Genomic DNA, 19,434 nt, shown 5'->3' with positions numbered 1-19,434 from the left:
AGAACCAAACCCTAGTTTCTGCAAATCCAGTCACCAAATAGAAGGAGACGAACACTCAGCTACACCTCTCCGCATTCCGGGCCGGATTTTCGCGGTCGGCCATGAACCAGTCGGAGTTAGGATAACGTTGTACCACAAACCCTATGCCATTAGGCAAATACTCAACGCTCTCGATCCTGAAGAATTAGATACCATCAGAGGCTCACCGTTTGGGAAGCTTGTTGAGATCGGTGAAAAACCCTCTTTATCCTGACGTTTTGGTCGATTCATCATCTCCAGGCAGCTAAAAGTCACAATGTTGTTGGTCGAACGTTTTGTTGTTTTGTGTTTTAGCCGTCTAATGTTCTTTTTATAGCTAAGATTATTATTAGCTGAGTTGTGAAGGTTTTATTCGGATAATAACATTTTCAAGTATTTGTGTTTCATTTTGTTGAAGATAATAATATGTTTAAAAGAATACATAATATTTTAGCCGGTTACACACCAACATGTACAATAATAATCACAATTATTTACATGTTAGTCAATTTTGTCAAACACAATTTACCAATGACATTTCTAATTTTTAAGGTTAAACTTCATATAACTAACATGTTACCATCATGGATGCTTCAGCTGAGATTTGGGTGGGACAAAGTAGGAGGCATCATAGTCAAAACAGTGCATGTAATAGAGAAGGAGACCTACTCAGAAGAGGGTGAGACCATAGATGTGTTTTAAGCAATGGGTTTCAATCTTATCGAATTAGTAACAATTTGATGTCTAGTATAATGCTTTTCTAGTAGTATGTTTAAGTGTTTAGTTATAGAGTTGTGAAACTCCACAGTTTGTACTCCAAATTTGTAGGTGGTTATATATGTAATATACTAGAAACGATACAAAACATTGTTGGCCGGTTAATAAAATTTCATAAATGGATTATGGATAAAAATATGGTTAATAGCTAAATTGTTCCTTTCACTCTCTCATTCTCTTTAGAACAAAACTAATACATTACTTATTGCTTCTTTAGATTTGTATAAAGAGGTAGACTAGCTTGACAAAATATTAGACAGGAAAATAATTGATTTAGCCAGCATACATAATTTTGTATTTTGTATTTTTATAATGTTTACATCAAGAAAAATATAGTAGATCGTTAAGCAAATTCATAAACAAAAACATATATTTGTTAGCTGGCCAAACTTATTTGATACTTATATTATCTCATATTTTGTGCTCACATATGTGTTCAAAAATATCAAAATACATTTTCACCACTTTGATTTCTAAAGATATTTGCTCCCCTAAACAAAAATATTATTGTATAATTTGTTATGTAACCATGAATAAATTTTGTTAGCTAGCTAATTATCATATTGTTATATCCTTTTTTGAGAGAGTAACGAGAGCCAATTTCTGCCTTCAATCGAAATCCTAGGGTTTTGGAGGTGGGATGAGATGCATAGTCTTGATCGTCTGAGTGATCCGATAGTATGAGTGATCCGGGAATTTTGCGGATGCAAAAGAACAAAATATAATGAACTTCAAGAGAGAGAACACATGATCTTGTTTGAGAATCTGAAATTTTCGTGGGGACTGGTCTGATATATAGCAGCTTCTTAATGTTTGTACCAAACAAAGGTGATATATGGCAGTTTATGTCTAATCTCACTTGCAAAAGATTGAAGATGCTTATATTACAAAGGTTAAATGTTATAGGCAACAATTTTACAGTAAGACAATTTCATTACATGATATTTTGTTATATCATTGGTTACAAGAAAATTTAACACGCTAACAAAAAAAGCAAACAATGCTAAAATTTCTTATAACCGGTTTTGTAAACATAATCCCTTATCGGTTACAAGAAAGACTATCAAACCAAATATAAACTTAACCATGCTAAGCCTTTCTGTAACTGAGGACTATACCCAAAAGACATTCTTGCTTAAACTTAAGTATATACATATGTATCACAATAGAAAGGCAATCCAATGTTTTTTCACTACAAGAAAACAGCGGTATTCTGACGGACATTCCGACGGAAAATGAAATCCTCGGAATATCCCAAGGAATTTCCGAGGAAATTCCGAGGAAACACAAAATTTGGTTTCCTCGGAATTTCCTCGGAATATACCGACGGAATTCCGAGGAAATATCAATCCGTCGGAATATTCCGAGGAAAAATGTGTTCCTCGGAAAAAACCGATGAATTCCAAGGAAATGTAATAGCTGTTGGGGGATTTTACAAAGTTCCGAGGAAATTCCGACGAACTAGCCGTTGGCGTCGGAATTCCGTCGGAATTTCCTCGGTCTGTCGGCAGGATTTAAACTATAAATACAAGCAGTCCTCTTCCTCTTCATTCACTCCATATCTTCATCCTCCCTCTTACTCTATTTACACACGAATTTGATTCATAAAAAATATGTCTTCTTCAAATTATTTTCGTTCTTGGATCGATAGACCTCATTTGGATCCGAACACGAGATTGCTTACGGAAGAATACCAACGAGGTATAACCGAATTCATGGGGTTAGTTCACCGACAACTGGAAGTAAAAACAGGTATGTTAAGAAATCCTTGCTCTAATTGTAAAATAGAAAGGTTATTAAAGGGTGGGATGTTTGGACTCATCTATATTTGAGTGGGTTTACACGAAGTTACAAAATTTGGTATCATCATGGGGAAACTGATTATGAACATGGTAGTACTAGCGAACCTAGTGTGTACCAAGCCCCAAGATGATCGATCGATGCGTTTTCTGACATATATCCATCGATCGATCCGTTTATACAAAAACTTACAAGATTTTCCGAGGACATTCCGAGGAACGCTTGAGATTCTCGAACGATCGATGGGATAATCTAATCGATCGATCACATTGTTACGCTTTGGTCCATCTTAGTGATCGATCGATGCGTTTTCTGACATATATCCATCGATCGATCCGTTTATACAAAAACTTACAAGATTTTCCGAGGACATTCCGAGGAACGCTTGAGATTCTCGATCGATCGATGGGATAATCTAATCGATCGATCACATTGTTACGCTTTGGTCCATCTTAGTAATCGATCGATGCGTTTTCTGACATATATCCATCGATCGATCCGTTTATACAAAAACTTACAAGATTTTTCGAGGACATTCCGAGGAACGCTTGAGATTCTCGATCGATTGATGGGATAATCTAATCGATCGATCACATTGTTATGCTTTGGTCCATCTTAGTGATCGATCGATGCGTTTTTGGATATATATACATCGATCGATCCGTTTATAAAAAAATGTACGAGATTTTGTTCTCGATCGATCACATTGTTACCCCAAACCCTGTTTCCTCGGAAAAGCCTCGGAATATTCCGAAGAAATTCCGCGGAACACCTGATATACTCTATCGATCGATGCGTTTTGGTACATATATCCATCGATCGATCCGTTTAAAAAAAAATTGACGTATTGAAACCCCAAACACTAGTTCCTCGGAATTTCCTCGGAATATTCCGACGGAATTCCGAGGAAGAAAAGGGTTTCCTCGGAATTCCTTCGGAATAATCCGAGGAAATAGGGTTTTTTAACCGAAAACAACGTTTTGCGGTTTGAATAACACCTATATAACCCTTATTAAGTGTCTTACGTTCATTATGAAGTCAAAAATTTGTTCCTTACCGTATAATTAACACTTTTCCGATTGTATGAACGAAATCCCACAACATAAGAGAAACACTTATACCTTTTAATGAACGGTAAAGGGAATACTTTCAATTAGTTTTGAAATTTTTTATTTCATGGTTTATGCTCATTTATACAAAGAATCCTCAATGGTATGCATTACAATTGTATAAGAAATGAAATACGGCAAAAAAAATTGATGTTTTGAAACCCCAAACACTAGTTCCTCGGTATTTCCTCGGAATATTCCGAGGAAATTCCGACGGATATTTTACTATCCGTCGGAATTTCCTCGGAATATTTTCATTTTGCCGGGCAAATATTTCGCGAAAATTGAAATTAGAATTCCGACGGATAATATTCGTCGGACCCTAGGTTTTATAACCACGAGCCCCTTCTTCTTCCCCATTTCTCTCTTCTTCCTCTGCGCGACTCCTCTCTTCTCTCCGGCGATTTCCCCCTGAAATCCGACGATATCTCCGGCGATCTCCCCCTTCTCTTACACAAATCATGTAAGGACCCTATCCCACTCTCTTAGGTTCTATTTGTTAGGTTTTTGTGTAGTTTTGATAGATTTTTGTTAGGGTGATTGGTTAGGATTGTGATTTGGTTGTATAATAAGTTTAGAATTGTGATTTGGTTGAATAATTTGTTTTGTTGAATTGATTTAGAATTTTTTTAGAATTTTTTTATTTTTTTTGTATTTATAAAATCGATTTTTGTATATAAAATCGATTTTTGTATTTTACAAAACGATTTTTCTATATAAATTCGATTTTTTGGATTTTACAAAATCTTTTTTGTATATAAATTCGATTTTTTGGATTTTACAAAATATTTTAAATATCTATAAAACTTTTTTTTGTGATTAAAAACCATTATTTGGGATTTAAAAATATTTTTAATATATATATATATTATTAAAACTATTTTTTGTAATTATTAAACAATTTTTTATTTATTAAAACTATTTTTTGTTTATTAGAACTATTTTTATATATTTATTAAATATTTTTAATATCTATAAATTTTTTTTTGTGATTGAAAACTATTATTTGGGATTTTTTTTTTAAAAAAATTAATTTATATATTTCTGTATTTATTAAATATATTTTTTTAATTTACAGGTCTCATGATGATCAGACCCGGCCTCGACAGCGTCGTGGTCGTGATGGTACGGGGAGCCAGTTTCGGGATTCCAGCCATTTTCAGGATTCCCCTTCGCCAGCATATGATGGAGATGATGCAGAGGATGTACCCGAACGAGGTGTTCCCGGACGTGCCAGACCCGTAGTTTTTTTTTTTCCAAAAACTCGCAATGTTTTATTTTTATTTGTGAAACTTTGAATATTATTTAATATGATTTCAATTTTAATTTTAATTTTATATTTTCGAATTTAAATTTCAAAAATTTTATTTTTTAAAAAAAAATAATATTTTTTACATTACGAGGAAATTAATTATATTTTTTACTCGATCGATCGATGCGTTTTTGGACATATATCCATCGATCGATCTGTTTATAAAAAACGTTCGGAATATACCGAGGGACATGTTCCTCGGAATATTCCGAGGAAGATGTCCCTCGGAATATTCCGAGGAAGATGTCCCTCGGTATATTCCGAACGTTTTTTTATAAACGGATCGATCGATGGATATATGTCCAAAAACGCATCGATCGATGAACTTCCGAGAAAATATCCCGACGAAGTTCTCCCTCGGTATATTCCGAGGAGATTTCCGACAAACTAGTGATCCTTGGAATTTCCTCAGAAATTTGTTTCCACGGAATTCCGTCGGAAAATTCCGAGGGATTTCCGAGGAAAGAAGAAATTCCGAGGAATTATTTCCGAGGACTTGTTTCGTCGGTATGTCGTCGGAATAACATTATTCCGACGAAATTCCGACGATTTTTTCCCTCAGTATCCTTGCTGTTTTCTTGTAGTGTTTGGTTTAGGCTGTCATTCTTCAATCATGTTTTTCTTCCACTTTTTTCGCCAAAACGGACGCATTGACGCTTCTTCTTCAAAACATTGAACAAAACTGAAAAAACTAAGATTATAGTGGAATAAAAAAAGTCGAAGAGATTCAACAAAACTTAAACAAGCTTTTATAAGCAATTTCAAGAAGATAAAGAAACCTCTTAGCAGTAAATAAAAAAAATTCAAGAAGGTAGATAGTAATTGACAGAGGAGTTTTCAAGTTCCTAAGACAATTGTTGTAGTATAGTGATTGTCGAACCAGTTCTGAGGGATATCAAAGCAATGAGAATGCAAGTACTCACTTAATCTAAGTGCAACCAATGATTTAGATGAGTTTTAAGCTATGACTAAAACTAAAAAGCAATAACAGAATGATACTTTCTTGACTAAGGGAAAAGAGAACTCATGGGCATAGGGATTAGACCTTGGGTGATCAAGTTTCGAACTAAGGATGACAAATGATCAATCAAACTATCGACCTTAAGCCTAGACACAATTCCAAGCAAGCTCTATGTCTAGATGAATGCTCATTTGCTAACATATCTCAAACATCAAATGTCTTTGGTTGAATAATATGAAAGCAATCATTACTAACAAGTCTATTAGCTATCTTAGCATCTTTAACAACAAATGTATTTGGCAAAATATACTAAAAGCCTAGGAGAGTTGTCTCAGACATTTCATCAAACACCTTTTGGGTGGGAAATGTCTATTGATCAACTTTTGAGTGGTCAACTCAGAAGATGCATTATGAATACTCTACTAGCAAGGAACAAGAATGATCTACACTAAAACATCCTAGAACTAGCCTAATCACCCTTGATCTCCCTAACCCATGAATTGAAATGGTGATTACTCACTAATCTCCATGATTCCTCTTAAACCCATATTGGATTTCAGATTAATCATGTAGAGAAATAGATAAGAAATCAACAATAACACAAGAACATAACAATCAAAATCCAAGAGATGAACTTCTCAAGAGAGTTTTTGTGTATTTCTCAATAGATCAAAAGATAATCTGCCTGCCGGCCACAAAAGATGTTTAAAAAACATAGGTTTTTGAAATGTAAAACGTGCATCATGAAATGACCAAAAGGGCCTTAAGTAAAATAGAAATCGACCCAACAATAGACGCGGAGCGACCTCGGCATGTCGCTCCGACAAGTCGCTCTGGCCTTCGGGAGCGACCTCAGTGGGTCGCTCTGAGAGGTCGCTCCAGGCTTCGCTTCGTGTCGTCTCGCCATAGAGACGCGAGCGACCTCGGGGTGTCGGTTTGGGAGGTCGCTCCGAGAGGGGTGTGAGATGCGAGCGACCTCGGTGCGTCGCTCTGGGCAAGTCGCTCTGGGCAAGTCGCTCTGGGCTTCCAACGGGATGAATATGGCGAGCGACTTCACGGGGTCGCTCCAGCTAGGTCGCTCTGAGAGGTACTTTGGAGCGACCTCATGACGTCGCTGCGGAACCTCGCTCCCTTCCTCTGTTCGTCCAATGATCACCTATTTCACCTCCTTTGAGCTCCAAATGCATCCAAATGCCCCCAAGAACTCCATGTGGCACTCCAACACCTGATAAAGACTCATGTATGCAAAATGTAACCTAAACATGGCTAAATCCTAGTCTATATGATCAAAATGCACATGGACGAATGGATAAGATAATGGAAATATGCAAGATATCAACTCCCCCAAACTTGTTCTTTTACTTGTCCACAAGTGAACTTTTTAGAACTCATAGGGAGAGAGGTTTGAAGGTGAGAGCTCATAGCCAAAAGAAACACACAAAGCACTCAAATCAACATCTAAATTCAGCATTAGTACACCCTCTCTTATTATACTCTAGTTTCTCTAGGCCTATTCAACTCTTTTCATCCCTACACTCATCATCATGCATTCACACATGCAAATCAACCAACTCTCAAGTTCATTAAGCATAGCATCAAGTGAATTCTTGCAAATGGTCAATTGGTCCAAATCATTTGGTTGAGTAAAGGAAAGCTTTTATTCAAGTGGGTCAAGAGGTTCAAAATCCATGATCTTTTAAAGTGGTTTACTCTCAAAACAAGTAGCCTTGACATTGCACATAATATATCTAAGAAAGGGATCAACTCATGCATACAATGCTCAATCTCCATTGTTCTACCATTTTCCCAATCATACAATTACACAATCATTCCTAAATGTCAATCCCAACTCACATCTCTCACCAAAAAAAATCCTAAGAACTTTAACTCCTTCTCTTTGAAATCTACAAGGGATTTTCCACAACCTCAAAACATTACTTAGCTCCTAACAACTTTGCTAGCCCCCTTTTTCTTTCTTTTTCTTTTCTTTTTATATTTTATTTCTCTTTTTTTTTTTTTTTTTTTTTTTTAGATGGGGGCCAAGACTTTTCATAACTTGAGCTAGAGGTTTTTCTACTTAGCCCAATAAGACAATTCACTTAAACACAAAGAGTCATTTCTTTTCCTTTTTCATTACTCCCAAATCATAATCACAACTCTCACCCCCACCTATAGCTAGACAATAGAGTGTCCAATCTAGCAAGAATGAAGATAAAGCATTGTCGTTCCCGATACTTTCAACATTATGCACATGTAAGACTTTCCGAAGAAGGCCTCACTCATCAAACAATGAAAGCTTAAAAGAAGGGAAAGGTTTTGGGAGTGGTCTACCACTAGAGTTTGTCAAAATAAGATTGGCATAAAGGATGTGACAACTCAAGTGTGTATAGCCATGACTCAGTACACAAGGGACCATGAGCAAGAAGCATTAAGTTCATTCAGTTCAAATAAGGTTGTAGTTGGCTTCAAAGACTGAGTTTCAGCAATCAACAAGTTTCAGGAAGAGTCTTCAAGGCTCGAAGCATACAAGTGTTTTTGAGAGGTGCATAAGCTATTCAGGTGCAAAGTAATGTTCTTTACAAGGCATTTCAAATCATTGCTCCCAATGCAAGTAAATGCAACCTATATGCTCTAGTCTCTCCTAGAAATGCCAATGATGCAAACTAAATGATTTTTTTTATGCAAATATATATGTATAATGCAATGCATGAGACTCAAAATCATCAAAGCAAACGTGATCAAATACTTGGTACCTCCCCCAAACTTAAATGACACAGTCTCTGTGTTGTCAAGGAGAGAGAGATACCCAAAAAGAGAAAACTAATATGCAAAAACGAAATGGTATATACAAGGGAAAGTAGTGGGTTACCTTCTATGGAGAATGAGTAGAGGGAGATGCTCCCTCCTCGTCGTCCTCAGGTGGTAACTCTTCAAGGTGCTCATCAGTAAGAGTGCCCATCTCTTCAATGTAGAAGGCTTGCCCGAACACAGTTGGTTTCTTCATTTTCTCCTTGATGTCAAAGTGGAGAACATGCCCTTTACCCAAATGGAGATCAATCGTGCCCTCTTTCACCTTAACAATTGCTCCTGCTGTAGCTAAGAATGGCCTTCCAAGAATCAATGGGTCCTGAGCCTCCTCACCCATCTCAAGCACCACAAAATCTGTAGGTATCTCATACCTTCCAATCTTCACAGGTAGGTCCTCTAAGATGCCCACAGGGTACTTCACTGAACGATCAGCTAACACCAGAGAGAGTTTACACTTCTTGTACTGAGTGAATCCAAGCTTCTTTGCAACAGACAAAGGCATCACGCTGACACTAGCTCCCAAATCGCAGAGACATTTCTCAAATACCATAGGTCCAAGAGCACAAGGTAGTGTAAAGCATCCTGGATCCTCTAACTTCTCTGGAACATCAAGCCTTTGGATGATGGCACTGCACTCATGGGTAAGAATCATCATGCTTTCCATTTCCTTCTTCTTTGCAGCTACAACATCTTTCAGGAACTTGTTGTATTGAGGAATCAACATGAAAGCATCGATGATGGGCATTGCAACCTGAGCTTCACTCATTTGCTTCTCAAACAAAGCCTTGTACTTCTCTAGCAGCTGCCTCTTGAATCTACCAGGGAATGGTAGTTTGGGTTCATAGGGAGGAGGAACAAAAGAGTTCTCACTTGCTGGAGCAAGAATTTCACCATCTTTCACTGTTTTCTTCGCTTCCCCAACCTTTCCTTTACCTTTGGCTTCCACAATCTTCTCCAAGATTTCATCATTGATTTTCTCATCAACAATCACCACTTCATCATCTAAGTTGATGGCCACCTCCTCACCTAGTTTCTCAGCATCCCTGGTGAGGGTTGTAGGAGGTAACTGCTTACCACTCCTAAGGGTGATAGCTTTGGCCTCCTTGGGGTTTTGGTCAGATTTTCCAGGTAGAGATCCTTGCTGGCGAGTCTGGTGAGTGTTCATGGAAGCAAACTGATTCTCTAAATTCTTGACTGTAGAAGCAAGATGTGAGAACTTGTTGTTGAGCTCATTGTAGCTCCCATCAATCTTGGAATGAAGGTTCTTCAACTCATAACCAACATGCTTCTCACTTCTAGTCTGAGACTCCAAGATTTGTTTCAGCAGGGTGTCAGTGCTGCTCTCTTGAGGAGCAGAGGAACCAGATGAGGGGTTTTGCTGAGGTTGATAGCTGCCTTGCTGGTTGTTTCGAGGCGGATAACCACTCTGTTGGTTGTTGGGATAGGATTTCTGTTGGTAGTTGTTGTACTGAAAGTTGGGCTCTTTTTTGTACCAGCTACCATTGTTGTTGATGAAACACAGCTCTTCCTGACCTTCCAAACCCTCAACCTCATGGACAACAGGTGGTGTCTCTTGGCTTGGGTTACCAACAAAGTGCAGCTGCTCTTGTGTGGCTTTATCAGCAAGGAGGATGTCTATCTTATCCTGTAGAGCTTTCAACTCTTTCCTCGTCTGCTTATCATCTGTTCGACTGCCTCTGTCGTGGTCTCCACTGTAGACTGCATCACTCTTTACCATGTTGTCAACCAGCTCCTCTGCATCTTCCTCAGTTCTCCCCAAGAAGAACCCATTGCTAGCTGTATCCAGTCTGGCCCTGTACTTAGGAAGAGCACCACGGTAGAATGTGCTCAGCAAGCTCTCCTTAGAGAAACCATGGTGTGGGCATTGAGCTTGGTAGCCCTTGAATCTCTCCCACGCTTCGCTGAAGCCTTCCAAGTTCTTCTGTTGAAAACTGGAAATCTCATTTCTCAGCTTAGCAGTTCTTGAAGTAGAGAAGAACTTCTCCAAGAATGCTCTCTTGCAATCATCCCAAGTGGTGATAGAGTCGCTGGGTAGAGACTTCTCCCACTGACGTGCCTTATCCCCCAAAGAGAAAGGGAATAGCTTGAGCTTTAAGGCATCTTCGGACACACCATTGGTTTTTGACAACCCACAGTAGCTGTCGAACTTGTCCAAGTGGTCAAATGGGTCCTCTAGAGCCAAGCCATGATACTTGTTGTTCTCGATCACGTTGAGGAGTCCTGACTTGACCTCAAAGTTGTTGGCTGCCACAGCCGGTGCTCGGATTCCTAGTCTATGACCATGAATGTTGGGCCGGTCATAAGTACCAATGGGTCGAGCTGCCCGCGGTTGGTGTTCTGCCCCTTGCGGTGGATCTGCCATATCAATATCCAATCTCTGCAAGTGGGCTTGTTGTTCTTCTTCTCTTCTAGCTCTAGCACACTCCCTCTCGAAAGCTCTGATGTCTGCTACTATTGGAACTAGGTTTGATGGACCTCTGCTCCTCAAGTTCATACACCTGAAAGTGAAAGGTAGGTGAAGAAGAAGAATCAGTAACAAAACAAAATTAAAATGACTTAGTCTCAAGCAAGTGACTAAATCTCAATGTTTAAATCTACTCAGAATTTGGCAACGGCGCCAATTTGATATTAGGAGTTTTCAAGCTCCTAAGACAAATGTTGTAGTATAGTGATTGTCGAACCAGTTCTGAGGGATATCAAAGCAATGAGAATGAAAGTACTCACTTAATCTAAGTGCAACCAATGATTTAGATGAGTTTTAAGCTATGACTAAAACTAAAAAGCAATAACAGAATGATACTTTCTTGACTAAGGGAAAAGAGAACTCATGGGCATAGGGATTAGACCTTGGGTGATCAAGTTTCGAACTAAGGATGACAAATGATCAATCAAACTATCGACCTTAAGCCTAGACACAATTCTAAGCAAGCTCTATGTCTAGATGAATGCTCATTTGCTAACATATCTCAAACATCAAATGTCTTTGGTTGAATAATATGAAAGCAATCATTACTAACAAGTCTATTAGCTATCTTAGCACCTTTAACAACAAATGTCTTTGGCAAAGTATACTAAAAGCCTAGGAGAGTTGTCTCAGGCATTTCATCAAACACCTTTTGGGTGGGAAATGTCTATTGATCAACTTTTGAGTGGTCAACTCAGAAGATGCATTATGAATACTCTACTAGCGAGGAACAAGAATGATCTACACTAAAACATCCTAGAACTAGCCTAATCACCCTTGATCTCTCTAACCCATGAATTCAAAAGGTGATTACTCATTAATCTCCATGATTCCTCTTAAACCCATATTGGATTTCAGATTAATCATGTAGAGAAATAGATAAGAAATCAACAATAACACAAGAACATAACAATCAAAATCCAAGAAATGAACTTCTCAAGAGAGTTTTTGTGTATTTCTCAATAGATCAAAAGATAATCTGCCTGCCGGCCACAAAAGATGTTTAAAAACATAGGTTTTAGAAATGTAAAACGTGCATCATGAAATGACCAAAAGGGCCTTAAGTAAAATAGAAATCGACCCAACAATAGACGCGGAGCGACCTCGGCATGTCGCTCCGACAAGTCGCTCTGGCCTTCGGGAGCGACCTCAGTGGGTCGCTCTGAGAGGTCGCTCCGGGCTTCGCTTCGTGTCGTCTCGCCATAGAGACGCGAGCGACCTCGGGGTGTCGCTTTGGGAGGTCGCTCCGAGAGGGGTGTGAGATGCGAGCGACCTCGGTGCGTCGCTCTGGGCAAGTCGCTCTGGGCTTCCAACGGGATGAATATGGCGAGCGACTTCACGGGGTCGCTCCAGCTAGGTCGCTCTGAGAGGTGCTTTGGAGCGACCTCATGACGTCGCTGCGGAACCTCGCTCCCTTCCTCTGCTCGTCCAATGATCACCTATTTTACCTCCTTTGAGCTCCAAATGCATCCAAATGTCCCCAAGAACTCCATGTGGCACTCCAACACCTGATAAAGACTCATGTATGCAAAATGTAACCTAAACATGGCTAAATCCTAGTCTATATGATCAAAATGCACATGGACGAATGGATAAGATAATGGAAATATGCAAGATATCAAGGAGATCCAACCCACCATAACTTCCTAGTTCCATCACGTGAGGAAGAAGAAGATTCCATTTAAAGAAATGTATATAAATTTATCTAAAGCTTTTGCCTTTTGCTAGAACCAGTAGGTCCTCATCTCATCTTCTTGACAGTAGGAGTGGTTTCCCTTCCGCCGCAGCCACCATCTCATGAACTCATGGAGAAAGAACCAAATGAACTCATGAATTATTTGGAACTCATGTTATTCTTCTATTTTGTTTAGATTTATTAGGAAAAAGAGAATAGAGAAAAAATATGAAGAAAAAGACGTCGGCAGTGAAAGAAGATGTGGATTTGGTGTAATTGTGATTATATCTTTTACCGAGACAAGTTTATCAACTCTAGACAAAATATTTTTATAATCTTTCCAAATCTACATAAATCTTGCTGTCATCTTATAGGCGTACGTCATCTAGGTTCTGGAAATCGGTTCGTCAAGTATTAAAGACAGTTGCGCCTTTCACCCTAGCATTTGACTTCACCCGCAACAAACTTTTACTGGCAAATTTCTAATTTTGACATCTTCCTTGGTTTTTAAGCAAATTATCCCAATATTACGTCAACTTTATTAACATTCACTAAATCCATTATCCAAAAAAAAAAAGTTTTATATGAGATCATTTCAAAAAAGCAAAATCATATTAATTAATATTACATTGCATTATTAAATTTGGAAATAATGATAATAACATATATATATATATATATTATAATTATAGATGTATTCTCTTAGTTTCGTTATAAAATAATAAAAATTACATATATAAAAGACGAAAATTGAGGATTAACTTTTGTAAATCAAAATCATTTCTCTTTAAGCTTTTTGGTGATAGCGAAGGCGGCTCCCGCTACGGCCACGATCACGGCTGATATGATAATCGTCTTCTTCAACGTTTGGGTTGCGTCTCTCTTTGCCTTTGCGTTTTCCTTCCTTTCCAAATGCTGTTGTATCTTTTCCCCATTTTTTCAAAACACAAAACATAAAAAGAATGTTAATACTTACCAACACATGTGTGCATGGATTTGTGTAATGAGTGGATTAACCCATGTCATATATATATTATTTTGGATTTCTAATAACCTTTTCAGATTAAGATTCGTCAGAAAGACAATCAAACGAGATATCAAACATAAATAAGCAAATGTTGTGTCAGCTAATTAGCTAGCTATAAGTTTCTCATTTTCATCTATCTATCTTATTAAAGCAGAAGTATTTTAATCTTTTGTTTGGCAACATACGTAGCAATTAAAAAAAAATATTGTTTGGAAACATGAATAGCAGTAAGTTAGAAAAAAAAAGTAATGGGTTTATGCTATCATAAATTAGAAGCCCATTACATTATATTAAAAAATATTGGACTTATGTTATTTGATATACAAATTCAAATAAAAAAAATAATTTAAAATTGATTTATATCAAAAATTCATTCAAAATATACATATATTCAAAAATTGATTTTTACTACCATATTTCCAATAACCATAATAAAAATGTTTTCAATATATATAAGAAAAATACAATACAAAGCTCAATTTCAAACACCAACTTAAATTATGGTTTTTATATTTCACATTGAAATTTAAAAATATAATATATGTGATTATTTATATGATTGTACGTACAAAATATTATTAATTATAAGATTACTTATTTGATGGTACATATAAAATACGATTAATTATATGATAACACATATTTTTGTAACCTATGATGACACATATAGGATATATAATAGTGATTAGGAGTGGGCGTTCGGGTTCGTTGTTGGGTTTGTTTGGGATTTCGTGTTCGGTTCAGATCTTTGAGAATTCGGTTCGGATTTGGATAACCAATTTAAATTATTTTAAAAAAAATTAAATTTATTATATGCTTTAATTTTTAAAAATCTATAAACAATAGAATATATTACATATAAATTTGAATAATATATGTCAGAGTACCTAACTTAACATATAAATTGGTCTGGTTTAAATATTTGAATAGAGAATTAGTAATTATTTAAGTATTTTTGGAGTTTTGAGTATATTTTAACTATTTTAGATATTTACGTTTGATTATTTCTATATATTTTCAAGTATTTAAACGAACTTAAAAGTATCATACATATTCTGGATGTTTTTATATATATTAAATCTAAAAATAATTAATATATATAAGTATATAAATCTATTTTGGATACCCAAAATACTTCGGATCAGATTAGGTTTCAGTTCTTCAAATACCAAAATTTTGAATAATTCATATATTTAATCAATTTCGGTTCGGATTTGGTACTACTTATTCGGATTTGGATCGGTTCGGTTCATCGAATTCGATTTTTTGTCAATCCTAAATAGTGACATAAAAAACAAATAGCATTATATTTTAAAAAAAAATAGGCCTGCCAAAATCTAGTTTGTATTAAAGTGCATGCGTATATAGTAATTTAGATGAAACTATCTCATGGTTTTGTTAAGTTACAGACACACAGGTAGGTGGTACGTATAAAAAAGTTTGGTAATATACCTTGTCGGAAGCAATCTCTGAAGAAACAGGATCTACTTCGAAACTCTTGTTCTGTCCAGGATTGAGCTCAGCTTCTGCATCTCCTTCAGGAAAAGTGGTCCCATCCGTTGCCATTTTCAGACTTTTATGTTTTGATTGTTTGTTTTCTTTCTGTAAAAGAATTAATGCTTCGAGCTCAATGCAGAATGAAGATTGCTAGGCAAGTAAATTGAGTTTGGATTTGTGGCAAAGTCTTGTTCTCTAAAAATAGTTTGAGGTCTGTTGTGTTGCGCTATGGATCTCTTTCAGCCAGCCATTCCTTTAGCCTCTTTTACCGCTCTTCGCTAATTCTTATCCGACATGCTCGTTGATTCCACTAAAATAAAATAGTGCAACTGTTTCTATCTTCCCATGTTTCTCCAAAAAAAATATGAGTTTCACCTTATTTTTCTACTTAAAAAAAAGTCTATTTTTGACATCTGAATTAAAAATGAGACAAACAAGTTGATTCAAGAAACCTTTTGTTTCCCTTCGAAGACAACTTAAGGTTAGTGTTTGACATTTCAACAGATAAAACGAATTGCAACTCGCAACAAGTCCTTTCAGAGAAGGACACTCTTTCAAGAGCTATATATTGAGGAAGTGAATGAATGGATCAATACAGCAAATGAGTTATCTATGTCACTTAGACAACAGTCTTTACAAATTAGAAGTCGTGATTTGTGGAGGCGACTACCAAGAAGATGGGTCAAATGTATTTATAAGACTTCACATCATCAATAGATTGTAATGATATGTTTTCTAAAATGTGGTATGGGTAAATTTGAGGGTCGTTTCACATCAAAGAAACTGGAACAATCGGCACAATATTTTTTTTTATTAGAGAAACCATCCGTCTTTGGACGCGACCTAACAGAGAGTTTTAGAACAAATCAAAAGGAAGAAACAGATCCTTCCAAAAGAATAGCTTTCATATGTTCAATTAGCCCATCCATCTGCTCTCTGGAATGCACCGGTGAAGGATACACAAACGAACAGTCTAGTTTTCCATCTCTAAGCGAGTCGAAAACCGCAATAGACGGTCCAACCCCGTGGATAGATGCGCAGCCAATGTAGTCCTTTACCCCGGCCGAAGCCAACGCCTGTTCTGGATACTCGTCTGTCACTGGATCTTCGAATATGGAGATGAGAGCGGTTCTTAGAGAAGACGAAGGCGTGAGGGTAGGGTTCTCTATGGCCTTGCACATTAGGAAATTGAGGTCTGACATGTCTGTGAAATGCTTGTTGGAGTTCTTTGCGGATGTGAAGGAGTCGTAGCATCTCTTAGCCAAGTCCCAGAGCTTTTCCTCTCCTGTTATGTCGTGTGTGTGAAGGATCCCTGAGTGGTAGAAACCTGAAGAACAAGAACAAAATTTATATCAAATCAAATGGGATCTTGAACACTATCATGCAATAGATACTAGTAAGCCTGAACCGTGCATTGGCTCATGGCAAACCTGTTGCAACCATGAAAAGATCTATGAATCTATACCGCAACACCTCATCATATTATATATAAAGAAATGGGCTTTACCAAAGTCATTAGGAGTAAGAGGAGGTTCAAGAATGGAACGACAGTCTGAGAGAGTCACCACTGCGTATTTCTCTCCTTGGTATTGCGATAAGTTCTTAGAAGTATACGCAGAGATCATCCCCGCTGCTGCTATTGCCGCCCATAGCTTGATCCCTCTTGCCTTGCATCCCTGCAACAACAACGTACATGATTCAATGTTCCAGCACAAAACAAGATCCTCTTTAGCTTTATTGTGTTGTGTATTACAAAATTAAACGTATACATATGTAATAACGTGATGTCATGCGAGTGATTTGTGACATTTGTCGGAACATTGTCTAGTTGCTTGTCAGTTGTCACGATGTCAATTTATGTTTTTCTTTTTTCCCCAGGTTTAACTTTCTTTACGTAAATGAACATGAACCTGATAATAAATGGGAAAAAACTCTAAAAATTATATAATTTTGAATTTTCCACTAAAAATGAAAAACTTTCTTGTGTTTTCTATTTTATATTTTGTCATGTTGAGCATGTTATAAATGTGTCGTAACTCATTGCAGAGATAAGTGTTCATATATCAGAAAAGATTATCATTTTGATAATAATATTCAATATTTAAATAAATTAATACTAAATGCTCTTAATACGCAATAATAGTAAGCAAATCTGCGGACGCAACTATAGAGAAGTTGGTTGAATAAGGAGAGACACTTACAGCCACAAGTTTGAGAGTCTGATCTCTTTCCAGTTTCATCCTTACCACCTGAGATCTCCGGTTCGATTCCTCAGCGTCCACGAAACTCAAATTCGAGAACCGGAACGCATTCAGCGAGTAACCCAGCACGTCGATCCCACGCGCCCAAAACGGTTTATCCCCTTTCCCACTCGGAATCATCTCCTCTATCGCCTTACCTAACCCCGCCTCCTTCGCCACGTGTCCGTCGCAACATCCATCACCCTCCGCAACCGTCGTCTCTCTCATAAACTCCCTCAGAAGCGTAACCGCCGAAGTCCGATCGCACGCCCCGGTGTTCAGCCGAAACGTCAGCACTCTCTCCTCGCCGCCGCTCAGATCGTAGAGGCTGACGAAGAAGACGCCGCACTCGCCGTTACTCCAACGGTGCGGATCGATCCACGTGTTCTTGTTCAGCTCGTGCTCTAGAATGATCCTGTGCGGTTCCGCGCAGGGATCGTCGCTGTCTCGGATGATCTGCGCCGTTGATGATGAATCGAAGGGGTGGATTACGACGCGGGAGGAGGCGGAGGTTGCGAGGGAGAAGGAGCTGGTGGACGCGTCGTAGCGGAAGGTGGAGCGGAGGGTGGGATGGTGAATCTGGAGTTTGTCGAGGGTGTTTTGGAGATTCTCGAGCTTTGGGGTTCGGGAGAGTAATAGAGCTATGACGGCGATGCCTGTGCCGCCAGCGATGGCTCTGCACCAGCTGTATTCGGTGCCTCCAACGGGTCGGGTTATGGATTCGGGTACACGGTTCGGATCACTCATTGTAGAAGTGAGAGAGAGAGAGATTGTGTTTTCAGTTTTTTTTTTTTGGGGATTCTAAAGTGATTTTGTTTTGTTTCTTTGGTGAGTTTGTTGGCTAATATGGGGAAGATACAGTGACGTACCTTTTCCTTTATTCCGGTTTAGTGTTTTACCGGTTTAGTGTTTCCCAATTTACACATTGCTATTTTCTTTCTTTTATATGACAAATATTTGATTTATTCTTTTCTTGAACAAAAAGAAAAAGAGGTATTTTACAATACCTCAAATATGAGGTTAAGGTGTTGTTGTTTGTGTGTGTGTGTTAAATTGTTGATCTCTCCATCTCTGTCTCATGTGCCTTGCTCGAGCATCGAACACGTACCATGTTGCATTACTAGTACCATCACAGACCGGACGAGCTACAAGGGCAAGGCATATTACAAGTATTTGTTATGTCCTATAATATAGGCATGGTGATGAGAACGCAACAATTACCTTGAACCAAGACGATCACAAATGATTCAGGATTAAGATGTTGAAATTTGAAACTAAATGGACACCACTTATTTTTCTTTACAATTTTCAGAACCCACTAATGATTATAAAACACCAAAGTTCATTTAAAACCATCCTTCTTTTTAATTTGAAAAAACGTTTAAAATCAGCTTGGACCTTTTATTTTATTAATTAATGGGTGTGTTTCTAACATTTTTATGTTATATATTTATCAACAGTTCAACTCTCGAAGAGACACCGGCTCTGACTCCACCGAGAAGATGTACAAATCATGTGTGATGGTTTCGCCGACGGGAAAAATATCGCTTATGAGTTTGGTACGTTACAAATGTATTCATTTTGATTCTGAATGGTTTTGTACATAAGCAAATGTAAGATGACAAAGTTCATAGGATTTGGCATCGATCACTCGGTTGTGGAGAGTTTTTGGGGCAAAAGGAAAGACAGTGGTAACATCTATAATGTATCCGACAGGCTGTAGGA

At 37.7% G+C, this 19,434-nt stretch overlaps 2 protein-coding genes and 1 non-coding gene across 3 annotated transcripts; 1 reads left to right on the top strand and 2 right to left on the bottom strand.

The window, feature by feature from the left end:
* Positions 1-10,653: 10,653 nt before the first annotated feature.
* LOC125592061 lies at positions 10,654-10,760 on the top strand. Its single transcript, XR_007327911.1, has one exon. It is a non-coding gene; the product is annotated as a small nucleolar RNA R71 (small nucleolar RNA).
* A 2,785-nt stretch (positions 10,761-13,545) lies between these two features.
* Positions 13,546-15,652, bottom strand: BNAC08G23860D. The gene is made up of 2 exons (XM_013803198.3): positions 15,425-15,652; positions 13,546-13,869 (listed from the first exon to the last, which is right to left on the bottom strand). The coding sequence occupies exons 1-2, from the start codon at positions 15,536-15,538 to the stop codon at positions 13,723-13,725; spliced, it is 261 nt and encodes an 86-aa protein (XP_013658652.1). The 5' UTR covers positions 15,539-15,652; the 3' UTR covers positions 13,546-13,722.
* A 609-nt stretch (positions 15,653-16,261) lies between these two features.
* On the bottom strand, positions 16,262-18,725 carry LOC106367819. Its single transcript, XM_048764585.1, has 3 exons — positions 17,671-18,725; positions 16,977-17,145; positions 16,262-16,796 (listed from the first exon to the last, which is right to left on the bottom strand). The coding sequence occupies exons 1-3, from the start codon at positions 18,454-18,456 to the stop codon at positions 16,336-16,338; spliced, it is 1,416 nt and encodes a 471-aa protein (XP_048620542.1). The 5' UTR covers positions 18,457-18,725; the 3' UTR covers positions 16,262-16,335.
* Between the last annotated feature and the right edge of the window lie 709 nt (positions 18,726-19,434).

The sequence above is a fragment of the Brassica napus genome, chromosome C8, assembly GCF_020379485.1.
Source record: "Brassica napus cultivar Da-Ae chromosome C8, Da-Ae, whole genome shotgun sequence".
NCBI classification, from domain to species: domain Eukaryota; kingdom Viridiplantae; phylum Streptophyta; class Magnoliopsida; order Brassicales; family Brassicaceae; genus Brassica; species Brassica napus.
Note: the sequence above shows the minus strand (reverse complement) of the source record. Positions and strands in the feature narration are given on the sequence as shown.

Excerpts from the sequence above, each read along its gene's own strand:
- BNAC08G23860D (XM_013803198.3), bottom strand. The coding sequence starts at position 15,538 with ATGGCAACGGATGGGACCACTTTTCCTGAAGGAGATGCAGAAGCTGAG. Across the intron at positions 13,870-15,424 it reads CAGAGATTGCTTCCGACAAG|ATACAACAGCATTTGGAAAG; the intron begins GTATATTACCAA and ends AATGGGGAAAAG.
- LOC106367819 (XM_048764585.1), bottom strand. The coding sequence starts at position 18,456 with ATGAGTGATCCGAACCGTGTACCCGAATCCATAACCCGACCCGTTGGA. Across the intron at positions 17,146-17,670 it reads AGACTCTCAAACTTGTGGCT|GGATGCAAGGCAAGAGGGAT; the intron begins GTAAGTGTCTCT and ends TTGTTGTTGCAG. Across the intron at positions 16,797-16,976 it reads TCTTACTCCTAATGACTTTG|GTTTCTACCACTCAGGGATC; the intron begins GTAAAGCCCATT and ends CTTGTTCTTCAG.